Source organism: Lotus japonicus, chromosome 1 (assembly GCF_012489685.1).
Source record: "Lotus japonicus ecotype B-129 chromosome 1, LjGifu_v1.2".
Taxonomy (NCBI): Eukaryota; Viridiplantae; Streptophyta; class Magnoliopsida; order Fabales; family Fabaceae; genus Lotus; species Lotus japonicus.
In genome coordinates this window covers 25480646-25504143 of record NC_080041.1, presented here as the reverse complement: position 1 = coordinate 25504143, position 23498 = coordinate 25480646, and the positions used below count along the sequence as shown (strand labels likewise).

Here is a 23498-nt window from a genome sequence, read left to right as displayed (position 1 = left end):
GATTTCAAAAATTAAATTGGAATGTATTTCAAAATGGTTTATGCAAGGATAAATTGATGATATAGTTTTTTTTTCGTCGGAAAAATAAATTACACCCGCTAGGTATTGATCCGTGGACCTCCCTACCCCAACTCATATATTCCTTAGCTCTTACCACTAGAGTTATCATTTGATGGATATAGTTTATGTGATATACTTATGATTTTGTTTTAGTTTATTTTCAAATAAGCTTTTTTTAATTTTTTCAAATGTTTTTTTACTAAACCAACTTATGAATAAACACATAATTGCTTGTTTCCGAACAGTCATGCTACTTGCACATACAGACAATGTGTCACTCAAGGAGTTTGTTGAATGTCTCTGTTTTGCAAATGTCAATAATTTCATATAATTTATCTAATGAATCCCTAGTTCACCATTGAAAGTTTGAAACACAATTATGCGAAAGAGGAGGAAGCATTGGGAAGCATTTTATCCGGTAAATTAATATAATAGCCACAAAAGAAAAAATCCAGTTGGGAACAAATCATGATTTTCAGAATTTTTGCTTTCCAATTCATCTATGGATCCAAAATCCCAATGAGATTACTACAAGGTAATTCAAAAATTACCTGCCCATGTAAGCAAAGAAGCGCACCCACTCCCACTATCCTAAAAGGTACCAAGGTAAAAAGTAAAAACTACAAAGGAAAAAAAAAAGGGTGAAAAGATGAAGAAAAAAAAAAGAAGCAAAAAGATGTGAGGCCAAGGGAAACTAAGGGGATAGATAGGTATATGAACATATTTGGATCCTTGGGTTGGGAATTTTAATTTACAAAGCAGCCACTGTTGTTTCGCCTTTGCTGGCGGTGTTGGTGACTTGAGAACCAGATGAAGCTGGAGCCGCCACAACTTGTTTCTTGGCTGATGCCACCAAAAGCTTCTCTTTTCTCTCATCTTGCTTCATCTGCTGCTGACGACACTCGAGGCTGCAGAAAGCACTATCACCCCTGCAAATAATTATTAATTTAATTAATTAAAATTTCCATAAAAAAAAAACTTTTGAAACATCACAAAAAATACACAGCAAGAAAAAAGAGATTCGTCGGAATCTTCTGTTGCAAATGATGTCTCATTTTCTGTGTTTACCAATGAAATTGTTGCAAGTCAATCAAAAAATGCATGAAAATTAAGATTTTAATTGACGCGACGCAATATCATTGGTGAGACAAAAAAGATGAGAAATGAGAGAAAAGATTTTGATGATGGAGTTGTGATTTGTGAATTAAAAAAGAAAAAAGACATGGTACCTGTACATGTAGATGTCACGACCTGGTACGAGACGGCGTCTGCAGAGACAGCAAGAGCGCAAGAAATCAGGAGTCCCTGTGAAATCAGAGGAATGCCTTCTATGGTTTCTGGGTGGAACTGGAGCCAAAACCTTGGTCTGATCTAACCCATTATTGAACCCACCACTGCCGCCGCCACCGGATCTAACATCGGTGGTGACAACCGTGGTGGTGTTCAGATCCAAGGTTATCTCAGACATGCTTGTGGTTCTCTTCATTGGAGGACGAGGTCTCTTCCCTAGCAACATCTTGTTCTTCTGGAGTTTTTTTTCTCCTTCTCCCTCTTTTGATTTCTACCAGCAAACACAAACTCTATGCTAGTTTGCAAGTGCTGCTGGTTTTGCTGTGAGAGAGAGAGAGAGAGTGAGAAGGGAAGAAGGGGGGAGAGTGAGGTGAAGGGAGGGTGAATAAATAATACAACCAAAGCCTGAAACCGAGGGTGAGTGAAGACCAGAATTGAATTCTGGCGTCAGCACTTTTTTCTTTCTAAAGTTAGCAAGTGGTAATTTATTGTCCTTTAAATCTTTTACAAATTTACTTATAAGAAAAATAATATATATAATAAATGAAAAACTAAGTTCAATTGGTATTTTGATAATATTAAATAACATTTAATACTTTCTTGATTTATTATGTAGAAGAACTGGTAAGATGATAAAGTAGGAGGGGTAGGAGGACTCTTCTTTGTTAAGGCTATATTTTTGTTGAATTTGTATAAAGGTAAATATTAATTAATATAAGCTCATTTATTAAACACTTTAAAAAAAAATAAAGTTAGTCAAACAAACTTTAAGCTAGCTAAAATGTTATGTCAAATATAATTTAAGTTGTCACATGAGAATATAGATGTACAACTTGTGTTCTAAAAGTATTTACTAGATTTTTTTTTTTGAAACCAAGGTATTACTAGTTAATATGAAGAATCTCTTTTAAATAAATAAAATTTAATTTCACTAAATTTAAATATTTTATTTTAGGTGATGTTTGGTAAGGCATTGCTGCTAATTTAAAACTTATTTGACTAATTTAAAACTTATATGACTAACTTTTGTATAGTTTGCCTTTAGGAGATCAAGGTTGATCGGATCCTAGAGAAGACTAAGAGAGTGAATCTTAGTGTGAGCTAAGTCAGTGTAATTGTTAGTCACTTGTAGGTTTCAAGTGCAGTTGTAACTCTTACCTGATTAGTGGATTGCCTTCATTCTAAGAAGGAAGAAATCACCTTAACGGGTGGACTGGAGTAGCTTGAGTGATTTATCAAGTGAACCAGGATAAAATCCTTGTGTGCTTTTCTATCTCTTATCTTTAGCACTTAAGTTCTCAAAAGATTTGTCAAAATCTTTAAGGTGGAAGTTTTGTTCTGAAAACGTTATTCAAACCCCCCCCTTTCTACCGTTTTTCATACCTTCATGGAGTTCCAAATGGCTATCTTTGAGTGGTAGATTGGTCATGCTCAAATCGGTGATGAGTGCAGTACCTATTTACCATATGGCGGTGTTTTTGTCCCCGGTGGGTGTGATTGCGGAAATGGAAAAATTGATGAGGGCCTTTCTTTGGGGGCGTAGGGAAGGTGGCCGCCGCATCGCTTGGATTGCATGGTCTCAAATTTGCAAGAGACAAAAACTTGGAGGCTTGGGTCTTGGGTTTCTTGGCTGGAAAAATAAAGCCATGCTTATCAAATGGTTTTGGAGGTTTGGTAGGGAAAGAAATGCTCTTTGGCGAAAAGTATTGTGTGCTAAATACAAGTGCAACCCAAGGTTAATTCTCCTTCACGAGATGCAAATACCTCCCTCTCACCTTTCAATTTTTACCCAAGACATTTTTAAAGTGGTGAAGGAAGATACCTTAATTGCAAAAGTGTTCAAAGAAGAGTGTTTGTGTTGTGTTGGGACGGGGAATAACATCCGCTTTTAGCTGGACCCTTGGCTGGAATTGGCTCCTATTTATCGTCGCTTTCCTCGTCTCTTTGCTCTTGCCCAAGACAAGAATGCATTTCTGATTTCTATGGGCTCTTTTAATAATGGTAGCTGGACCTGGAATCTCAATTTAAGGCGCAGGTTATTCGACTGGGAGCTTGATCAACATAGGCAGCTAATGAGTATGCTAAACTTGATAGTGCCCTGCTCTGGACCTGATTCTATCTTATGGACTGGCGACCATAGTGGCATCTTCTCCATCAAATCTTTTTGTGCTGCGGTGGAGTTAAGGATCTTCGGGGACAACTCTTGGTTGGTCCCTAAAAGAATCCGCAAGGTGGTTCCTCCCAAAGTCGTGCTCTTCACTTGGCAGCTCATGGAAAATAAAATTGCGGTTAAGGAGAGTTTGCTTCGTAGGGGTATAATCATAGAGAATGGGGGTCTTTGTGATATTTGTGGGCTGGAATGTGAAACTGTTTCTCACCTTATGCTTCGGTGTAACAAAGTTTGGAGCTTGTGGAATGCAATTATGGCCAGAGAAAATGTATTTTTCTGCATCCCCTCCTCTTTTCAAGAACTGATGTTGGAATGGCCCTCCCTTCGTGTTGTAACAGATCCTGTCCTGTGGGAAATTATCCCCTATGCCTTATGCTGGTCCATTTGGAAAGCAAGAAATGATTATGTTTTCAACCAAAAGGAGTTTAATTTCATAGGTGTGTGGGATATCCATATTTTGCGTGTTATGTGGTGGATTAAAGCGTGGTGGAAGGAATGCCCCTTTACTCTCTATGACTTCTCTCAACATTTTGAAAAGGTGATAATCAAAACAATGGCTTCAAAAGTTCGAACCGTGGATTGGTGCCCTCCTCCGCCTGGTTTTTTGAAGTTTAATGTTGACGGTTCTTCACGGGGAAGCCCTGGGGTTAGTGGGGCTGGAGGTATCTTGCGCGATTCAAATGGCACTATTCTGGGCCGTTTTTCTTTGGCTGTTGGCTCTACGTGGGCGTATGTGGTAGAGGTAAAAGCTATTCTACATGCCCTCCTATTCTGCAAAAACAATGGGTTCAAGAAGGTAATTGTTGAGAGTGACTCAACCCTTGCCGTGGGTTGGGTGATGCTCAAGTCCAACCGCCCTTGGAAGCTTCTAAATGATCTCAATAGCATTGACCTCCTTATGACTGAAGTGGAGTGCTCGGGTATATTCCACATTTTCAGAGAAGCAAATACGCATGCAGACAACCTCGCAAAACAGGGCTGTGACAGGTCTACTCCGGTTTCTGAATTACTCCTCCCTGCTGTTGCTGTGAACCTTGGCTGATTGCTTCTGATCTGGCCTGTTGTTCGTTCCCCCTGGGTGCGGCGTCCTTGTGTTGCTGATGCTGGCTTCTGCCTTACCCCGCTGGATCGCTGCTGCCCTGTTTTAGTTTTAGTTCTCTTTGCTTGTTGTCTTTTGTTTTTTTTTCTTTTCTGTTTTTTGCTGTTGTCTTTTCTTTTTCCTGTTCTGTTGTTGTTTTTCTCCCTGCTTTTGTCCCTTTGAACTGTTTGGGCCTTTTGCTTTGCTTGTACCTTTCCCTTTTGATGATATATATTCAGCTTTCTAAAATATATATATATATATATATATATATATATATACTTCAGTTTCACATTCATGTGGTACATTTATTTCTCTTTTTAGAAGTTATATCAGTTCATTTGTTATTTTTCATTACATAAACTCCTTATCCTAAGACAAACAATCTTCTTACTTTACAAATGATTCCAATGCTTTCAATAATCACATACAAACAATCAGATTTAAAGTTGTTTCATTTCATCAAATAAGTAATGTGGGGAACCCAATAAAACCAACAAACAACATAGATTAATGATGAACTTGGTCAGGATTGATCATCAAAGGTTGAGCAGGAACGATATGGTGGGGCTCCTAGACTAAATAAGTTTGAAGATCAAAGGTTGAAAAGGAACTGTGGAAGCTCTCTAGGTGCAGCACGACATGAGTAGCGACAAAGGAAATGGTAGTTGAGGTGATGACATTGGCAAAGTCGATGGTAGCGACAATGACAGAGTAGTATAAGGGCGTCGCACGAAGGATCGGTGGTGCAATAGTCAGATTAAGTGGAAGAGGGAGGAAAGAGCCTGGTCTGGTGAAGATGAAAAAGAGATAGGGAGGTCACGTGGGGTAAAGGTTGCAGAGGAATAGGGAGGGGAACAAGGGAGAGGGTGTGGGTGGCGGAGGTATAGGGTAGGGAGGAGGGTGGTAAAGAAGAGGGAGACGCTGAGGGAGAGATTGAGGGTGAGGGTGGCGAATGAGGAGAAAGTGAGTTTGAGGGTACGGTAGAGAGAAGTGGCTTATAAGGAAAAAGAAGCGAAGAAATTAATAAATATTAGTGTCAGCTAGACTGACGATCTTCAAAATTGTGAAATGGGTATCAATAAAACATCTAGTGACTAAAAGAAAGATTTTGTAGGTGATTAATATCGATACCTATAGTTGAATATCTGTCACTAAAAGAATTAGTGACGATAATAAGGACCCGTTGGTATATAATACCTATACCCAGAGTTTAAGATATGTGTTTTAGTATAGGTTACTTATACCTACACTTTTTACCATTGTCACTAAAAATGTTCGTGGATATATGGTAAATTTGTTGTAGTGGTGGTACACCAATATTAGTGTCAACTATAACGTAACCATCGCTCATTTGGCCAGTAAATGTATCATCGTCTCATCGACCATAAATTGCCGCTAATTATTGTTAGTGGGTAGACACAACGTTAGCCGATTACTTTAGCGTCCGTGGTAAACTATACTAATTGACAATAATTAATCATGAGGGACCCAATTGTATAATAACGATAAATAAGAGACCAGAAGCCTAATTCTTATATATACCGGAAGGATAACAACGCTGAAACATTTAAATTCCTTATGATAGAAAGACGACGAAGTTGTGGATACAGAACCAGTGAATCACAATGTTTGGGGAAAGGCTAGCTTGTTTTACATGTTTTTAACTAACACTAAACCGATATGAGTGCGAGTTTATTGTGTGCGCAAATTTACCACCATGTTTTTAACGCGATTAAGATTCCATAAGAGAATTGGACGTACCATGGTGGTATCCCTGGAAGTGACCCTAGAACCTTTATGGAGACATAAGTTTTGTCCATGACCATGCTGGTGGGAAACATCATTATTATCAGATTCTCACTCTTTCTAGGCCTTCTTAACACAAGGTCCCCACTAGAATCACAGTAATATATTATCATGTATGATATAATATTATCATTATCATTTGTTATATAAAATTTAATCTTACTTAATTTATTAATATTTAATATTAATATTAATATTTTAAAATATGTTATTAATAGTTGGAACTAAATATTTTGGTAAAAAAAAATACTTATCAAAATGTGAGGTAGTTTTAGCTATGTAGGAGAGAGAAATTAGTTGTTTCTGATGGAAAACTAATCCGTCATAAAATCTTCGGCAAACGATGTTGGTTGAATAAAAGGAGATGAATTTAGCGACTAAATTTCATTTCGTCAAAGATTTTCAAAATGATAACTTCACCACAAAATCCGCCAAAACTATTCCTAAATTTGTCTCAATCTAAACGGTAACAACTATGCGATAGAAAAGTATGATTTAGCGAAGGTAATTAAAGAAGAAAAAAGTGCGTCGCAAAAAGAGACAGATTTAGCAGCGGTTCAACATTTTACTGTAAAGTTGTCATATTTTAAATCTGAGATGGAATTTGCGATGAAAAAAGTTCTTGCTTTAAACCTTTGTCGCTAATTCTATCTTTATCATATGGCAAACAATATTAGTTTCGATTGTAGGCATTTACATGTGGGTTTTGTATCTTGGCTTCTTTGGAGGTCTTGTATAGGCTTAGAATTAATATTTGTACTCTTTTCCTTTTTTAAGTTTTCTTAACAGGGTTTTTCTTGGTAAGGTTTTAATGATACATTTTTCTATTGTCGATTCTACAAGGAAGGGGGCCTATTTGGCTATTTGTATTTTTTCTTATCTATAGCTTTACTCTGGTCATTTCCTCTCATGTATTGGGTTGAAGTACCCTTTGTACTTCATTTCAAAATATATATTATGTGGCTTATAAAAAAATAGCAAATGATATTCATATATATATATATATATATATATATAAGAGTGCGGAAGCTAAAAAACATGATGAGTTTGTCTTCCATAATGAAATTTGACTTTTGAGCAAAGTACTTGAATAATGGTTTTACTTCTTCGGGAAAGATAGACTCATCGAGTCCTACCTTGCAAAACCAAACTTTAAACCATTGAGGGAACTTTAAAGAGATTCCCTTTTTGAACCAAATGAACCAGGAGTGTTGATAAGGATAAGGATACAAGGCGTAATACCAGGCATCTGTATAATCAAAGTAGTTATAACTAGGAGGGTCGAACTGTCTAGAAAACTGCTTAAAATAATGAAGAGGAGCATTCCAATCCTGGGGTGTAAGGACTTTAAGGATTTTGATTTTGGAGAACGCTATTTCTCCTTGTTTATCTTGGTTATGTGTGACTTCTATGGAGTCAGAGTCTACTAGAATGAATTCATAAAATAATCTGGTCTTCTTGGGGTGTCCAGGGACATAATGAAAGTTGGTAGGGAATAATTGAGTGGCTATTTCTCTAGGACTTAAAGAGAAATGTTCTCTTTCTATAATGAGAGATGGCTCACCTTCTGGTTTTTCCAGATATTCGGTTGGCTCGGGTTTAGCAGGGGATTTTGAAGGGCTTTGAGCTAATACTGTATATTTATTGGTTAATGGGACTAATGAGGTTTTCTGGTGAGGTGTTTTGACAATTTGAGCTGTTGTGAGTTTTTGAGAAGGCTTTGAAGGGGTGGTTGGTATTAAAGATTCAGCAACCTTGATAGGGGTTACTACTATTGCTTTTGATCCTGATGGTGATGATGATGCTGACGAACCCAGTGGGGGTCCATATTGATCCTTTGATTTGGGTTTTGTATCACTCATGTTTTCCCTGTAAAAATTCTCTGGTTAGAAAATCTGGAAGGGAGTTACTATCTCCTTTAATATGAGTTATTTCAAAATCAAAGCAAGAAAGTAAAGATTGCCATCTGGCAAAAATGTGTTTTGAAACTAGGTTTTGAACATCCTTTTGTAAAACTGAAGGTGCTGCTTTGCAATCAGTTTTTATCAAAAATTTTTTATTAAAAACATCATCTTGAAATTTTTGAACACATAGAACTATTGAAAGAACTTCTTTTTTGACTGTGGAATATTTCTGTTGAGCTGGGTGCCAAATACCTGAATGGTACCTAACTATTTGTTCTTTTGAAGACTGAGGTTTTACCTGCTTAAGTATCCCACCATATCCTAATTCTGATGCATCGGTTTCTATAATTAATGAAGCATCCGGATCTGGTATTCCTAAACAAGGTAGGCTTTGAACTAATCTTTTGACTTCTCTAACACTATGGCTCATTTCTTCAGACCATGGCGGAGAGTTTTTTCTAAGTCTTTTGAACAAAGGGGCACAAATTATCCTTATGTTGGGGATAAAATCTGCTACATAATTAACACAACCTAGAAATCTTTGTAATTGAGTTTTCTCTTTTAATTCATTTGGAAAGTTTTTGGCGAATTCTAACGATCTTTGTATTGGGGTAATTTGTCCCTGATGAATTTCATATCCTAAAAATCTGGTTTTGGTTTCAAAGATTTTCATCTTTTTTGCTGAAACTACTAATCCATTTTTCTTAATGATTTCTATAAATTTTTCTAAATGTTGAACATGCTGATCTATGCCTTTTGAGAATACTAAGACATCATCTAGATATACAATGGTAAAGTCCATGTATGGATAGAATATATCATTCATGATGTTTTGATATTCACTAGGTGCATTTTTCAAACCTTGTGGCATTACATTCCATTCATAATGACCAAAAGGGACAACGAAGGCGGTTTTATATCGATCCTCCTCCTTGACCGAAATTTGATAATATCCTGACTTCATATCAAATTTTGAGAATATTGTTGCCTTATGTAATCTTTTAATGAGATCTGTTTTATTAGGCAATGGATATCTTATCCATTTTAATACTTTGTTTAAGGGTTTGTAGTTAATGACTAATCTAGGGGCTCCTCTTTCTAACTCAGAAGCATTCATGACATAAAACCCTGTGCAACTCCAAGGAGATTTGGAGTGGCGAATCAGGCCCTTGTTGAGATATTCTCCTATTTCTTCTCTACAATATTTTAAATATTGTTCATTCATTTGAATGGGCCGGGCTTTGGTAGGGATGTCTTTCTCATTAAACCCGTCTATGTATGGTAATGTTATGGTATGTATTTTTCTATGATGAAAGGCCATGGGATTTAGATCACATAGATCCTTTTCTATCCGATCTTGAAAATCCTTAATAATCTTTTGAATATTGGATCTCTTGAGTTGTTCTTCTAATTTATAATATTTTATTTCTTTTTGTAAAGAATTGATATGATTCTTTTTTCTAGAGATTATATTTATTTTGGAGGTGGAGATTTCCTTTAATAAATTTAATTCTTTTACCTGAGGAGGTTTTATAAATGGAAAAGTAATAGTCTTTCCTAAGACTGTTGTGACTATTCCTTTTTCATCTATTTTATCAATAGGGTATAGAAGACAAATGAATGGAGTTCCTAAAATGATTTTTTCTGTCATGTTTTTGACTAGGACAAATGAAGATCTAAAACAAACTTGGCTTTTGCAAATCTTTGCATTTGATAGTTTGTATTGAATATTCATTTTGGATCCATTTGCACTATTGACTCCTTCTTTGGTTTTCTCATAAAATTGAGTGGGGACTAAGCCTTCCTGAATACAATTGATATCTGCGCCACTATCAATGAGGGCTATTATATTGATTCGAAAATCATTATTAATGACTAAAGTTATTTCAGAGTGCCATTTGTGGGTTATAACCAAGTTGAGGAGATTAAGATAACTTTCACTGGGTTCTTCTTCTTCTTCATTATGTATTTTCTTTAATCCTGAGGTACTGGCTAGGGTTTCTTGAGATTCTATAATTTTTATCCCAGCTATTTCCATTAATCTGAACTCTAAGCTAAGATCATTTTGCTTTAATTGGTTAACTTCTTCCTTTAATATTTTCACTTCTTCTTGAAGATCTGATAAGGTTATGGTTGGTTTAGGACGAAATCTATTAAAAATTTCATTCATGCTATTTATTGGAGGACTAATTTCCTTTTTCAAGGTTTCTTCCTTCTTGACCAAAAGATTTAGTTGTTGTAGAAATTCGTCCCTTAAGGGAGATTCCTCCATTTTGTCTATTATAGAGATTAAACTCATAGTTTGATCTTGGGTTAGCATATTGACGTTTTGTCCTAAGCATCCTGCACAATCACAGAATCCTGAACTATCTTTAACACATTCTCTTTCTTCTTCTGAAGAGGAATGAGAATCAGATGAGTATTCGACCAGATTTACATCTTGGTCTTCATCTCCTTCATATTCATTTTCTGAAGAGTAGTGAGGATCTTCACTATTAATGAGAACACTGATTAGACTATCTTTGAGTTTTTGGTCTAAATCTAATTCATTAATTTTTTGTTGAGTTTTGCATTTGTTTGCATAATGTCCTGGCTTTCCACATTTCCAGCAGACATTTTTCTTTTTATTAGGATTTACGGCCTTTTTGTTTATAGGTTTTTGAGTAGTAGGACTTTGTTCATAAGGTTTCTTTTGAAATGGTTTTCTCTTTTTATATCCCTGAGAAGGCTTTGTTTTGGATCTATTAATCCTTCTAGCTTTTGAACTAGGAGCTTGTAAAGGTTCTACTCCATATTGTTCACAAAAGCTACCTACTTCTTTTCTTGAGATTTGCATATCTTTTTGCATTTTGTTTTGAAGTTTGAAGTCAGTACAAACTTGTATTCCTGTGTGTACTACAGTGTTATGCAATTGTCCAAATGATAGTGAACCAAAATTTACTGGATTTCCTTGATTAAAAAGTGATAAATTATCTAATACCTTTGATTGCATTAATCTAGGTAATCCTGCAATAAAGCGTTCTTTCCAGAAGGCGCTGTTGCCATCTTCTCTTAAGGTTACCTTCGAGAAGAAGGTGTCCTTATACCATCTGTAATCGGACATGGTGGGACAGTAGAGATTAGCGAGCTGGCTTGAAGCTCTTTCTCTAAATATGCTAGGATCTCCTATGAAATGAAGTATAATAGTATATATTAATGTTGCTACAGCATCTTCTTCTCCATTTTCTTTTTTCTTTTCTAGTATAGTTGACTTATCTTCAGGGGTCATGATGTTGTCCCACCAGCCTCGTAACTGACTAGTGAAGCCATGAGTAATCATTAATGCTGCATTTCTATCGGTGTTATTATGGACTTTATAGGCTGTGGCAGCCATAATCATTTGATGCGTAATGTCTAATATATTTTGTTCACTAAAGCCATCGATATTCCATTCATCAAGGCTAGTTCCACTAAAGGTATTTTGAATAAATTCTTTTCTTTCTTCAAACCTCATATCAGAATAGGAAGGTCTTGGATAGTAGGCTCTTGTGTTGTTATCTGGCCCAAACTTTCTAATTTTATTGATATTTAAATCTTTATCCAAATGATTTATTGAAAGCTTGTTTAATTTTTCTTTTAATTTTTCTACACTTCCCGAGAGATTAAAGGAATTAAATTCTTCTTTAGTGTATTGAGGAATTTTGAAAATAGGAGTTTGCAAAGGGTTTCCTAAGGTAAATGATGAAGAAGCTTCTTTGGTTGTAATAGAGGGTTTTTGAACCTCTATTCTTTCTAGCTGCTTTGACATGACTGTTAGCATAGTATTTGCAAAATTTAATTGTTGATGAACTTTGTTAGCTTCTGCCTTATAAGGAGATGCTTCGATTTCATGACCATCTTTTATGACTATTTTCACTCCAGTTTGTGGAGGGTATTCTGAAGTAATAGTGTTATTATCAGGAGTTTTCCAAGTGGTATTTATTTTTGTGATTGGATTGACGTTTTTCCAGAAAGGATAATTAAGATTATTTTTAATACAATGGTTTTCGAACCAATCAAAAAAATAGATGTTTGTTTCAGAAACTTCCATTTCTTCATAATAAAAGGCCCTAAGAGTTTCAGTTTCTTGTTTACTGTAATTCTTGAAGTACCATAATCTTTTATCTTTATTGTATTCAGCCATAAAATCTTTTTTAATGAAATCTTTGTCTATATTAAAACTAGGTTTTACCCTACTTAGCATGTTGATTTGCGAAGGGGTTGGAGAATAATTACTAGATTCTTCATCTTGATATATAGGTGTTGCTATACTAGGACTAGACGTTGTATCTAATCCTTTAAGTTTTGATGATACAGAAGATCTTGGGAGATCTACTCTGTATAACTGTTGAGGAGATCTAATACTAAATGAGTTTGATCTATTCATTCTTAAAGTGAGATTTGCTCCTTCTTGAAACAATTCTCTTACTTGAGTAGTATGAATTTTTGGTTGAGGCAGGGAATTCTTGAATACCCATTCCTCAGGGACTTTACTCATAACTTCTTCATGAGTAAGTTTCTTTGGAACTTGTACTGAAGATCTTTTAAGGTTTGCTTCTAGCATAATGGTTTCTTGTTTGGGTGAAGATCTTAAAGCTTTAAAATTATAATTTATTTTTGAAACTTTATAATATACTCTATATATTATTGAGAAAGGATCACTTTCTTCTTCAAAAATATCATTGTTTGCTAATAGATCTAATTGTATGGCATTTTTGGTCCAACTATTCTGAAGATTCATAGCATAGTTTGGATAGCAGTTAAAGAAAACAGGACCATCGTGAAGGTTTGATTCTAAGACTGCAATTAACGAATCTTGTGGCTTTAATAGCCTCATATCTCTTAACATTACTATTATAGGAGAATTGATTCCTAAACGAAAGTTAGGTTTTGCAGCTACTTGTATTAAACCTACATGGATGAAGTTAAAACCATCTTTAATGTGTTGATCTAGAACATCTTCATTTAATAATTTTATAGTACTTGTGTGATCAGAACTATGTTGACAACATTCTATTGTAAAAATAGAATCATCTGCTCTATTGAATAAAGTGTGTTGTTTATATATTTCTTTCTTTTTAACTATAGGGATTGACCAATTTTGAAGTGCTCTTTCTATTGAAGCTATTTCTAACTCTTGTTGGGCTACCCTAGAGAGTTCTTGATCTTGGTTACTAGAACCAGAGTTGGATGTTGATGGAATCATGATCTGTTTGTTCTTTCCTAAACTCATTTCACTTAGGGTTTTGATTAATCTAGCCATGTTATTTGCTTAAGTAACTTAAGAAGGATAACGCTTCTTCCCAATCTAGCTAAACCAACGGTCTCACAACCTCTCAGGCTTTACTGCCGGGACCACTAGACTCCAGGGATACCTCACACTAAGTCTTAAGGACTTGAAGATAATAACAAGGTGATTAATGAAAACAGTAAGAAGAAATAAAGTTGCAGAAAAAACAAAAGATTGAATCCAACAAAAACTAACTACTGATTCCAGAACCCTTCCCTCACGGGAATAGGCTCTGATACCAGAGAGTGCGGAAGCTAAAAAACATGATGGAAAAGTACTTACAGAAAAGCTTTTATTCAAAGAACTGCAGGGATTACACACATAGAGAGAGAGAGGTAGGTAAGAGAGAGAGAGAGGTAGGTCAAAAAACCCGATGCCTCTTACTCTTACTAAGCTACCTATTTATACAAGTTTTGACCATGGTTACTTTTCGAAAGTAACTCTGGTTTACATAAAAGTAACTACAGAAACTTTAATAATGAAAGTGGATTCTTTGTCGGCCAATATTAGAAAGCAGATTCTTTCTTGATCATGATGAGAAGGGCTGATAATGACCTTTTGTCCTTAAGTGTATGGATGATAGTTGATGCCTAAACAGTCATCTTCATTTTCATGAAGGTAGTTCTGGCTGTTGACTGATGAAGTATCTGAGCCAGACTTCTGACTCATCATATCTATCTTCTTTTGAAATTCTTGGGGAGAGCTTGCTGCGGCTAATTCGGCTATGAGCCTTGATCTTTCTTGAAGAAATGAACTTTCTTGATTGAGACGAGAAACAGGGGTAGTTGACAGCTGTTTCTTGCTTTGTTGAGTAAGCTGATAAGTCTTTATCCAAGCTTCAAGTTTTGTCTGTTGAATTAGAGAGATATTGAATTTTGCCCACCATTTTATTTTAAAAATGCGATAGAGCTGATAGAGTTCTGTATCCTCATAAATTTCTACAGTTCTCCAATCCCAGGTTAAAATCCAAGATATGGCTTGCGAAGCTGTGAACAAAATATATTAGACATTACGCATCAAATGATTATGGCTGCCACAGCCTATAAAGTCCATAATAACACCGATAGAAATGCAGCATTAATGATTACTCATGGCTTCACTGGTCAGTTACGAGGCTGGTGGGACAACATCATGACCCCTGAAGATAAGTCAACTATACTAGAAAAGAAAAAAGAAAATGGAGAAGAAGATGCTGTAGCAACATTAAGGATGGTCCTGTTTTCTTTAACTGCTATCCAAACTATGCTATGAATCTTCAGAATAGTTGGACCAAAAATGCCATACAATTAGATCTATTAGCAAACAATGATATTTTTGAAGAAGAAAGTGATCCTTTCTCAATAATATATAGAGTATATTATAAAGTTTCAAAAATAAATTATAATTTTAAAGCTTTAAGATCTTCACCCAAACAAGAAACCATTATGCTAGAAGCAAACCTTAAAAGATCTTCAGTACAAGTTCCAAAGAAACTTACTCATGAAGAAGTTATGAGTAAAGTCCCTGAGGAATGGGTATTCAAGAATTCCCTGCCTCAACCAAAAAATTCATACTACTCAAGTAAGAGAATTGTTTCAAGAAGGAGCAAATCTCACTTTAAGAATGAATAGATCAAACTCACACCTTCTTCTCGAAGGTAACCTTAAGAGAAGATGGCAACAGCGCCTTCTGGAAAGAACGCTTTATTGCAGGATTACCTAGATTAATGCAATCAAAGGTATTAGATAATTTATCACTTTTTAATCAAGGAAATCCAGTAAATTTTGGTTCACTATCATTTGGACAATTGCATAACACTGTAGTACACACAGGAATACAAGTTTGTACTGACTTCAAACTTCAAAACAAAATGCAAAAAGATATGCAAATCTCAAGAAAAGAAGTAGGTAGCTTTTGTGAACAATATGGAGTAGAACCTTTACAAGCTCCTAGTTCAAAAGCTAGAAGGATTAATAGATCCAAAACAAAGCCTTCTCAGGGATATAAAAAGAGAAAACCATTTCAAAAGAAACCTTATGAACAAAGTCCTACTACTCAAAAACCTATAAACAAAAAGGCCGTAAATCCTAATAAAAAGAAAAATGTCTGCTGGAAATGTGGAAAGCCAGGACATTATGCAAACAAATGCAAAACTCAACAAAAAATTAATGAATTAGATTTAGACCAAAAACTCAAAGATAGTCTAATCAGTGTTCTCATTAATAGTGAAGATCCTCACTACTCTTCAGAAAATGAATATGAAGGAGATGAAGACCAAGATGTAAATCTGGTCGAATACTCATCTGATTCTCATTCCTCTTCAGAAGAAGAAAGAGAATGTGTTAAAGATAGTTCAGGATTCTGTGATTGTGCAGGATGCTTAGGACAAAACGTCAATATGCTAACCCAAGATCAAACTATGAGTTTAATCTCTATAATAGACAAAATGGAGGAATCTCCCTTAAGGGACGAATTTCTACAACAACTAAATCTTTTGGTCAAGAAGGAAGAAACCTTGAAAAAGGAAATTAGTCCTCCAATAAATAGCATGAATGAAATTTTTAATAGATTTCGTCCTAAACCAACCATAACCTTATCAGATCTTCAAGAAGAAGTGAAAATATTAAAGGAAGAAGTTAACCAATTAAAGCAAAATGATCTTAGCTTAGAGTTCAGATTAATGGAAATAGCTGGGATAAAAATTATAGAATCTCAAGAAACCCTAGCCAGTACCTCAGGATTAAAGAAAATACATAATGAAGAAGAAGAAGAACCCAGTGAAAGTTATCTTAATCTCCTCAACTTGGTTATAACCCACAAATGGCACTCTGAAATAACTTTAGTCATTAATAATGATTTTCGAATCAATATAATAGCCCTCATTGATAGTGGCGCAGATATCAATTGTATTCAGGAAGGCTTAGTCCCCACTCAATTTTATGAGAAAACCAAAGAAGGAGTCAATAGTGCAAATGGATCCAAAATGAATATTCAATACAAACTATCAAATGCAAAGATTTGCAAAAGCCAAGTTTGTTTTAGATCTTCATTTGTCCTAGTCAAAAACATGACAGAAAAAATCATTTTAGGAACTCCATTCATTTGTCTTCTATACCCTATTGATAAAATAGATGAAAAAGGAATAGTCACAACAGTCTTAGGAAAGACTATTACTTTTCCATTTATAAAACCTCCTCAGGTAAAAGAATTAAATTTATTAAAGGAAATCTCCACCTCCAAAATAAATATAATCTCTAGAAAAAAGAATCATATCAATTCTTTACAAAAAGAAATAAAATATTATAAATTAGAAGAACAACTCAAGAGATCCAATATTCAAAAGATTATTAAGGATTTTCAAGATCGGATAGAAAAGGATCTATGTGATCTAAATCCCATGGCCTTTCATCATAGAAAAATACATACCATAACATTACCATACATAGACGGGTTTAATGAGAAAGACATCCCTACCAAAGCCCGGCCCATTCAAATGAATGAACAATATTTAAAATATTGTAGAGAAGAAATAGGAGAATATCTCAACAAGGGCCTGATTCGCCACTCCAAATCTCCTTGGAGTTGCACAGGGTTTTATGTCATGAATGCTTCTGAGTTAGAAAGAGGAGCCCCTAGATTAGTCATTAACTACAAACCCTTAAACAAAGTATTAAAATGGATAAGATATCCATTGCCTAATAAAACAGATCTCATTAAAAGATTACATAAGGCAACAATATTCTCAAAATTTGATATGAAGTCAGGATATTATCAAATTTCGGTCAAGGAGGAGGATCGATATAAAACCGCCTTCGTTGTCCCTTTTGGTCATTATGAATGGAATGTAATGCCACAAGGTTTGAAAAATGCACCTAGTGAATATCAAAACATCATGAATGATATATTCTATCCATACATGGACTTTACCATTGTATATCTAGATGATGTCTTAGTATTCTCAAAAGGCATAGATCAGCATGTTCAACATTTAGAAAAATTTATAGAAATCATTAAGAAAAATGGATTAGTAGTTTCAGCAAAAAAGATGAAAATCTTTGAAACCAAAACCAGATTTTTAGGATATGAAATTCATCAGGGACAAATTACCCCAATACAAAGATCGTTAGAATTCGCCAAAAACTTTCCAAATGAATTAAAAGAGAAAACTCAATTACAAAGATTTCTAGGTTGTGTTAATTATGTAGCAGATTTTATCCCCAACATAAGGATAATTTGTGCCCCTTTGTTCAAAAGACTTAGAAAAAACTCTCCGCCATGGTCTGAAGAAATGAGCCATAGTGTTAGAGAAGTCAAAAGATTAGTTCAAAGCCTACCTTGTTTAGGAATACCAGATCCGGATGCTTCATTAATTATAGAAACCGATGCATCAGAATTAGGATATGGTGGGATACTTAAGCAGGTAAAACCTCAGTCTTCAAAAGAACAAATAGTTAGGTACCATTCAGGTATTTGGCACCCAGCTCAACAGAAATATTCCACAGTCAAAAAAGAAGTTCTTTCAATAGTTCTATGTGTTCAAAAATTTCAAGATGATGTTTTTAATAAAAATTTTTTGATAAAAACTGATTGCAAAGCAGCACCTTCAGTTTTACAAAAGGATGTTCAAAACCTAGTTTCAAAACACATTTTTGCCAGATGGCAATCTTTACTTTCTTGCTTTGATTTTGAAATAACTCATATTAAAGGAGATAGTAACTCCCTTCCAGATTTTCTAACCAGAGAATTTTTACAGGGAAAACATGAGTGATACAAAACCCAAATCAAAGGATCAATATGGACCCCCACTGGGTTCGTCAGCATCATCATCACCATCAGGATCAAAAGCAATAGTAGTAACCCCTATCAAGGTTGCTGAATCTTTAATACCAACCACCCCTTCAAAGCCTTCTCAAAAACTCACAACAGCTCAAATTGTCAAAACACCTCACCAGAAAACCTCATTAGTCCCATTAACCAATAAATATACAGTATTAGCTCAAAGCCCTTCAAAATCCCCTGCCAAACCCGAGCCAACCGAATATCTGGAAAAACCAGAAGGTGAGCCATCTCTCATTATAGAAAGAGAACATTTCTCTTTAAGTCCTAGAGAAATAGCCACTCAATTATTCCCTACCAACTTTCATTATGTCCCTGGACACCCCAAGAAGACCAGATTATTTTATGAATTCATTCTAGTAGACTCTGACTCCATAGAAGTCACACATAACCAAGATAAACAAGGAGAAATAGCGTTCTCCAAAATCAAAATCCTTAAAGTCCTTACACACCAGGATTGGAATGCTCCTCTTCATTATTTTAAGCAGTTTTCTAGACAGTTCGACCCTCCTAGTTATAACTACTTTGATTATACAGATGCCTGGTATTACGCCTTGTATCTTTATCCTTATCAACACTCCTGGTTCATTTGGTTCAAAAAGGGAATCTCTTTAAAGTTCCCTCAATGGTTTAAAGTTTGGTTTTGCAAGGTAGGACTCGATGAGTCTATCTTTCCCGAAGAAGTAAAACCATTATTCAAGTACTTTGCTCAAAAGTCAAATTTCATTATGGAAGACAAACTCCTCATGTTCACAGCTTCGCAAGCCATATCTTGGATTTTAACCTGGGATTGGAGAACTGTAGAAATTTATGAGGATACAGAACTCTATCAGCTCTATCGCATTTTTAAAATAAAATGGTGGGCAAAATTCAATATCTCTCTAATTCAACAGACAAAACTTGAAGCTTGGATAAAGACTTATCAGCTTACTCAACAAAGCAAGAAACAGCTGTCAACTACCCCTGTTTCTCGTCTCAATCAAGAAAGTTCATTTCTTCAAGAAAGATCAAGGCTCATAGCCGAATTAGCCGCAGCAAGCTCTCCCCAAGAATTTCAAAAGAAGATAGATATGATGAGTCAGAAGTCTGGCTCAGATACTTCATCAGTCAACAGCCAGAACTACCTTCAAGAAAATGAAGATGACTGTTTAGGCATCAACTATCATCCATACACTTAAGGACAAAAGGTCATTATCAGCCCTTCTCATCATGATCAAGAAAGAATCTGCTTTCTAATATTGGCCGACAAAGAATCCACTTTCATTATTAAAGTTACTATCCACTTTCGTTATTAAAGTTTCTGTAGTTACTTTTATGTAAACCAGAGTTACTTTCGAAAAGTAACCATGGTCAAAACTTGTATAAATAGGTAGCTTAGTAAGAGTAAGAGGCATCGGGTTTTTTGACCTACCTCTCTCTCTCTCTTACCTACCTCTCTCTCTCTATGTGTGTAATCCCTGCAGTTCTTTGAATAAAAGCTTTTCTGTAAGTACTTTTCCATCATGTTTTTTAGCTTCCGCACTCTCTGGTATCAGAGCCTATTCCCGTGAGGGAAGGGTTCTGGAATCAGTAGTTAGTTTTTGTTGGATTCAATCTTTTGTTTTTTCTGCAACTTTATTTCTTCTTACTGTTTTCATTAATCACCTTGTTATTATCTTCAAGTCCTTAAGACTTAGTGTGAGGTATCCCTGGAGTCTAGTGGTCCCGGCAGTAAAGCCTGAGAGGTTGTGAGACCGTTGGTTTAGCTAGATTGGGAAGAAGCGTTATCCTTCTTAAGTTACTTAAGCAAATAACATGGCTAGATTAATCAAAACCCTAAGTGAAATGAGTTTAGGAAAGAACAAACAGATCATGATTCCATCAACATCCAACTGCCGGGAACAAACAGTCATTTTCTCTCTCATTCATGCTCAGATGACTGACGCCCTGCTCGGTAGTTTGAAGATGTTTTCTCTTTACTCTACCATTTTAAAAACAAAAAAAATTTACCTCATGGCAGGGTCGGCCCAACACTAAATGAGGCCTAAAGCAAACATTAAAGTGACGCCTAAATTATCATAATCAATTTGATTTAACATGTTTTTTTTTTCAATTGATAATAAAACTAATCCATTTAATCTTTGTTGAGACATGATTGATCTAAGATAAGATTTTATTAATTTTAATTTTGGGGCCCTTTTTACTTAGTAAAAAAAAAATTTGGGGGCCTTTTTTAATAAAAAAAATTGGGGCCTAAAACTCTTAATTGGGTGGCTTTATCCTTGGGCCGACCCTGCATGTAACTAGATCGTTTTTAAACTATTTTATCTTGATGAATAATTTTATTTTATATTTTATTAAAAAAAACTACCTAATATTTTCAACTTCTTTTCGATTTTCAGAACATTGTTTTTTTTTTTTTAAAAGTGAACATTGTTTTCTTTTCCTAACGTATTGAATGATGTCTTACCTCTTAGTTCTCAATAATCATTTGTCCATGACTGTGACTGCATTTATTTCCTCTCTCAGTTAAAGCCCACTTGTGAATCTCCTTGATTTTTAAGTAATACATATCACTTGACTATGCTCATTATTGTAAAGAAAGTGACTGGTTTGGTGGTGTATGGAGCCTTCGCCTTCAAATGAGCTGGTTGTGAGTGTGGATTCTAATGCTTTCAAACAACATGACCACCAATTAAAAGGAGAGTGCCAAAGGGGAAAAGGATGGGTTCCCTAAATTCTCTATAGTAGTTGCCGTTTGCTTTACTTTCCAATCATTGTCACCACCCTACACATGTTAATAAGGGTTGTTAATTGCAGTGTACATAGTTAAACTTATATATGATCATCCAAAGCGATATATCATATTCACATCATAATATGCATAAAATTTAATATTACAGGTCAATGACTTGGAACAAATAATTCTTGTTAAAATCCATTTTTAGACAAAAAGTGACAAGAACTATTCTTATGGTTATAGATGCATATATAAAAGTCCATTCATGTTGCACTCGTATGATATTCAAATACGACTCAATTTCAATTTTGAAGAAGAGAATAGAAGTTATACATGGAGTGCAGAGAAGTAAGTTCCAGTCAAGTTGATCTGTTGTATCCACTTTTGGCACATTTTCTTTCCACTTATGGATTTACCAAACTTCAGATTTGAGTTTCATAGATATGCTGGAAAGTTATATAGCAACTTGATCCTGCTCCCTCTTGCCATGTTTTCTCTCGATGGATTGAATAATTCAAACAGAGAAGGAGATATTTAGCTATCATGCTAATGTACTTTGAATTAGGAAGAATTTGGGTCCTTATCAAATAAACAGGAAGAAGTTTGGGTCGAAAATAATTGTTGAACATGTGCATCCAATTAATACACGCAGATTTTGACAGTTTGTGAAGTTAGAAAATAAAAAACATGATTCTCATGGTGTGCTGTGAAACCCACAAATTGCCAATCTCAGACAATTTCATTTTCTTTAACTTCGTAGATTCACTACCAAAAATCTGTAAATTAGTGGCGGTTTTTTTTTTTTTTTTTGCATTTAGTGGGGGTTTTCAACCCCGCGAGTTACTTAACGGAGGTTTTGAAAAATCCCGAAGTTACACTCGCCACAAATCATTAACGACATTTTTCAGCAAACCCAAGTACATGCATATACATTTAGCGGGGGTTTTAAACCTCCCTTATCCGCAAGTTTTTTTTAACGGGAGTTTTCAACCCCCTTAAATGCAAGAGACTATTTACAGCCTTAAACCTCCCTTGACTAATAGAGTTTATTCTAGGGACATTTCTAACCCCATTTAATTGTTGAGTTTACTTATTAACCATTTAAAAAAGTTTTCTAAACATCCTAACTAGTCTTCTTTTTTCCTTTTTATGGTTTATTTAACCATCATCAACTTGAGCTTGTCATAAAAATTATCAACATATACAATATTATTCACATCTTTAATACACAGTTATTGAATATTTAAATGCACATAATATGAATTAATAAAGCTCTATTGCAAATAACTAATGTAATGCGACATAATCTAAAGATTCAAATCCAAACATCCATAGTGAGAAACTTAAAATTGCAATATGCAAAATACAAAACACTAAATAAAATAGCACTATATGTTGCTAGTATTGTATGATCCGCTTTCATCCGAATGTATGTCGGATGTATTTCCAATATCATTTACCTGAAATAATAAATTTAAATATTTAGTAGATGATAAAAATAGTTAAAAACATAAAAGAATATAAAAAATTCTAATTTGTGGTCATGCTCAAATATGCATGTCAGAGGGGAATGATGCTATAAAAATATGCATATTGGATTTGAGTGATGCTTCAAGACTGATGTTAGTTTGGCTAAAATAGTGAAACCACAACAGAGGAAAAATAGTGCATGTTAATTTTGAGAAAAGAGAAGCATTCAAATGCCAAAAGTCACTCACTATCGTGAACAACCGCAAATTAGTGGTTGTTTGGAAATTTAGAATTGGCTCTGGACTGGACCCACCCTGTCGTGTCAAAACAGAAGTAGAGAAAAATGATAAGGCATCACGAGAGAGAGAGAGAGAGAGAGAGAGAGAGAGAGAGAGAGAGAGGACATTAGATGAATAGAAGCTAGTGAACTAAGGAAGCTAGTTGCATTCACAAAAGAGAATTTTGACAGATTTCTGATATGTATTACTGTTGTAATTTTGACAGACTTCTCAGTTCAGTTCCATTCAAACAAGCATGCCAAACTAAAATCATAAGTAGAGCTTAAGAATTTAAAATCACATACATGTGATTTAGGAGCAAATAATTGAGCCATTTCTTCAGGGATCTTTCCTTCCTTCATTATCATGTAGGCCTTAAATGCATTCTCTAAATTGGTACACTTCTCTTGCCGCTCCCTAGAAGAAGATGAAGTAGCACCAGATGAAGAAAAGCTCAAACTTGATAGTCGAAGTCCATTGTTCTTGAATGTATTAGTAGGAACTGCTTCCAAATCCATACATCGCACTCTCCCATGACGCTATACCCCTAGCACTCTCCCAACAAGATCAAAGGCATAAACTTGAGACTCATCAACA

At 35.0% G+C, this 23498-nt stretch overlaps 1 protein-coding gene across 1 annotated transcript; it reads right to left on the bottom strand.

Moving 5' to 3' along the window:
- Nucleotides 1-532: 532 nt before the first annotated feature.
- Nucleotides 533-1734, bottom strand: LOC130734259 (FCS-Like Zinc finger 6-like). Its single transcript, XM_057586602.1, has 2 exons — nt 1290-1734; nt 533-989 (listed from the first exon to the last, which is right to left on the bottom strand). The coding sequence occupies exons 1-2, from the start codon at nt 1574-1576 to the stop codon at nt 812-814; spliced, it is 465 nt and encodes a 154-aa protein (XP_057442585.1). The 5' UTR covers nt 1577-1734; the 3' UTR covers nt 533-811.
- Nucleotides 1735-23498: the final 21764 nt, after the last annotated feature.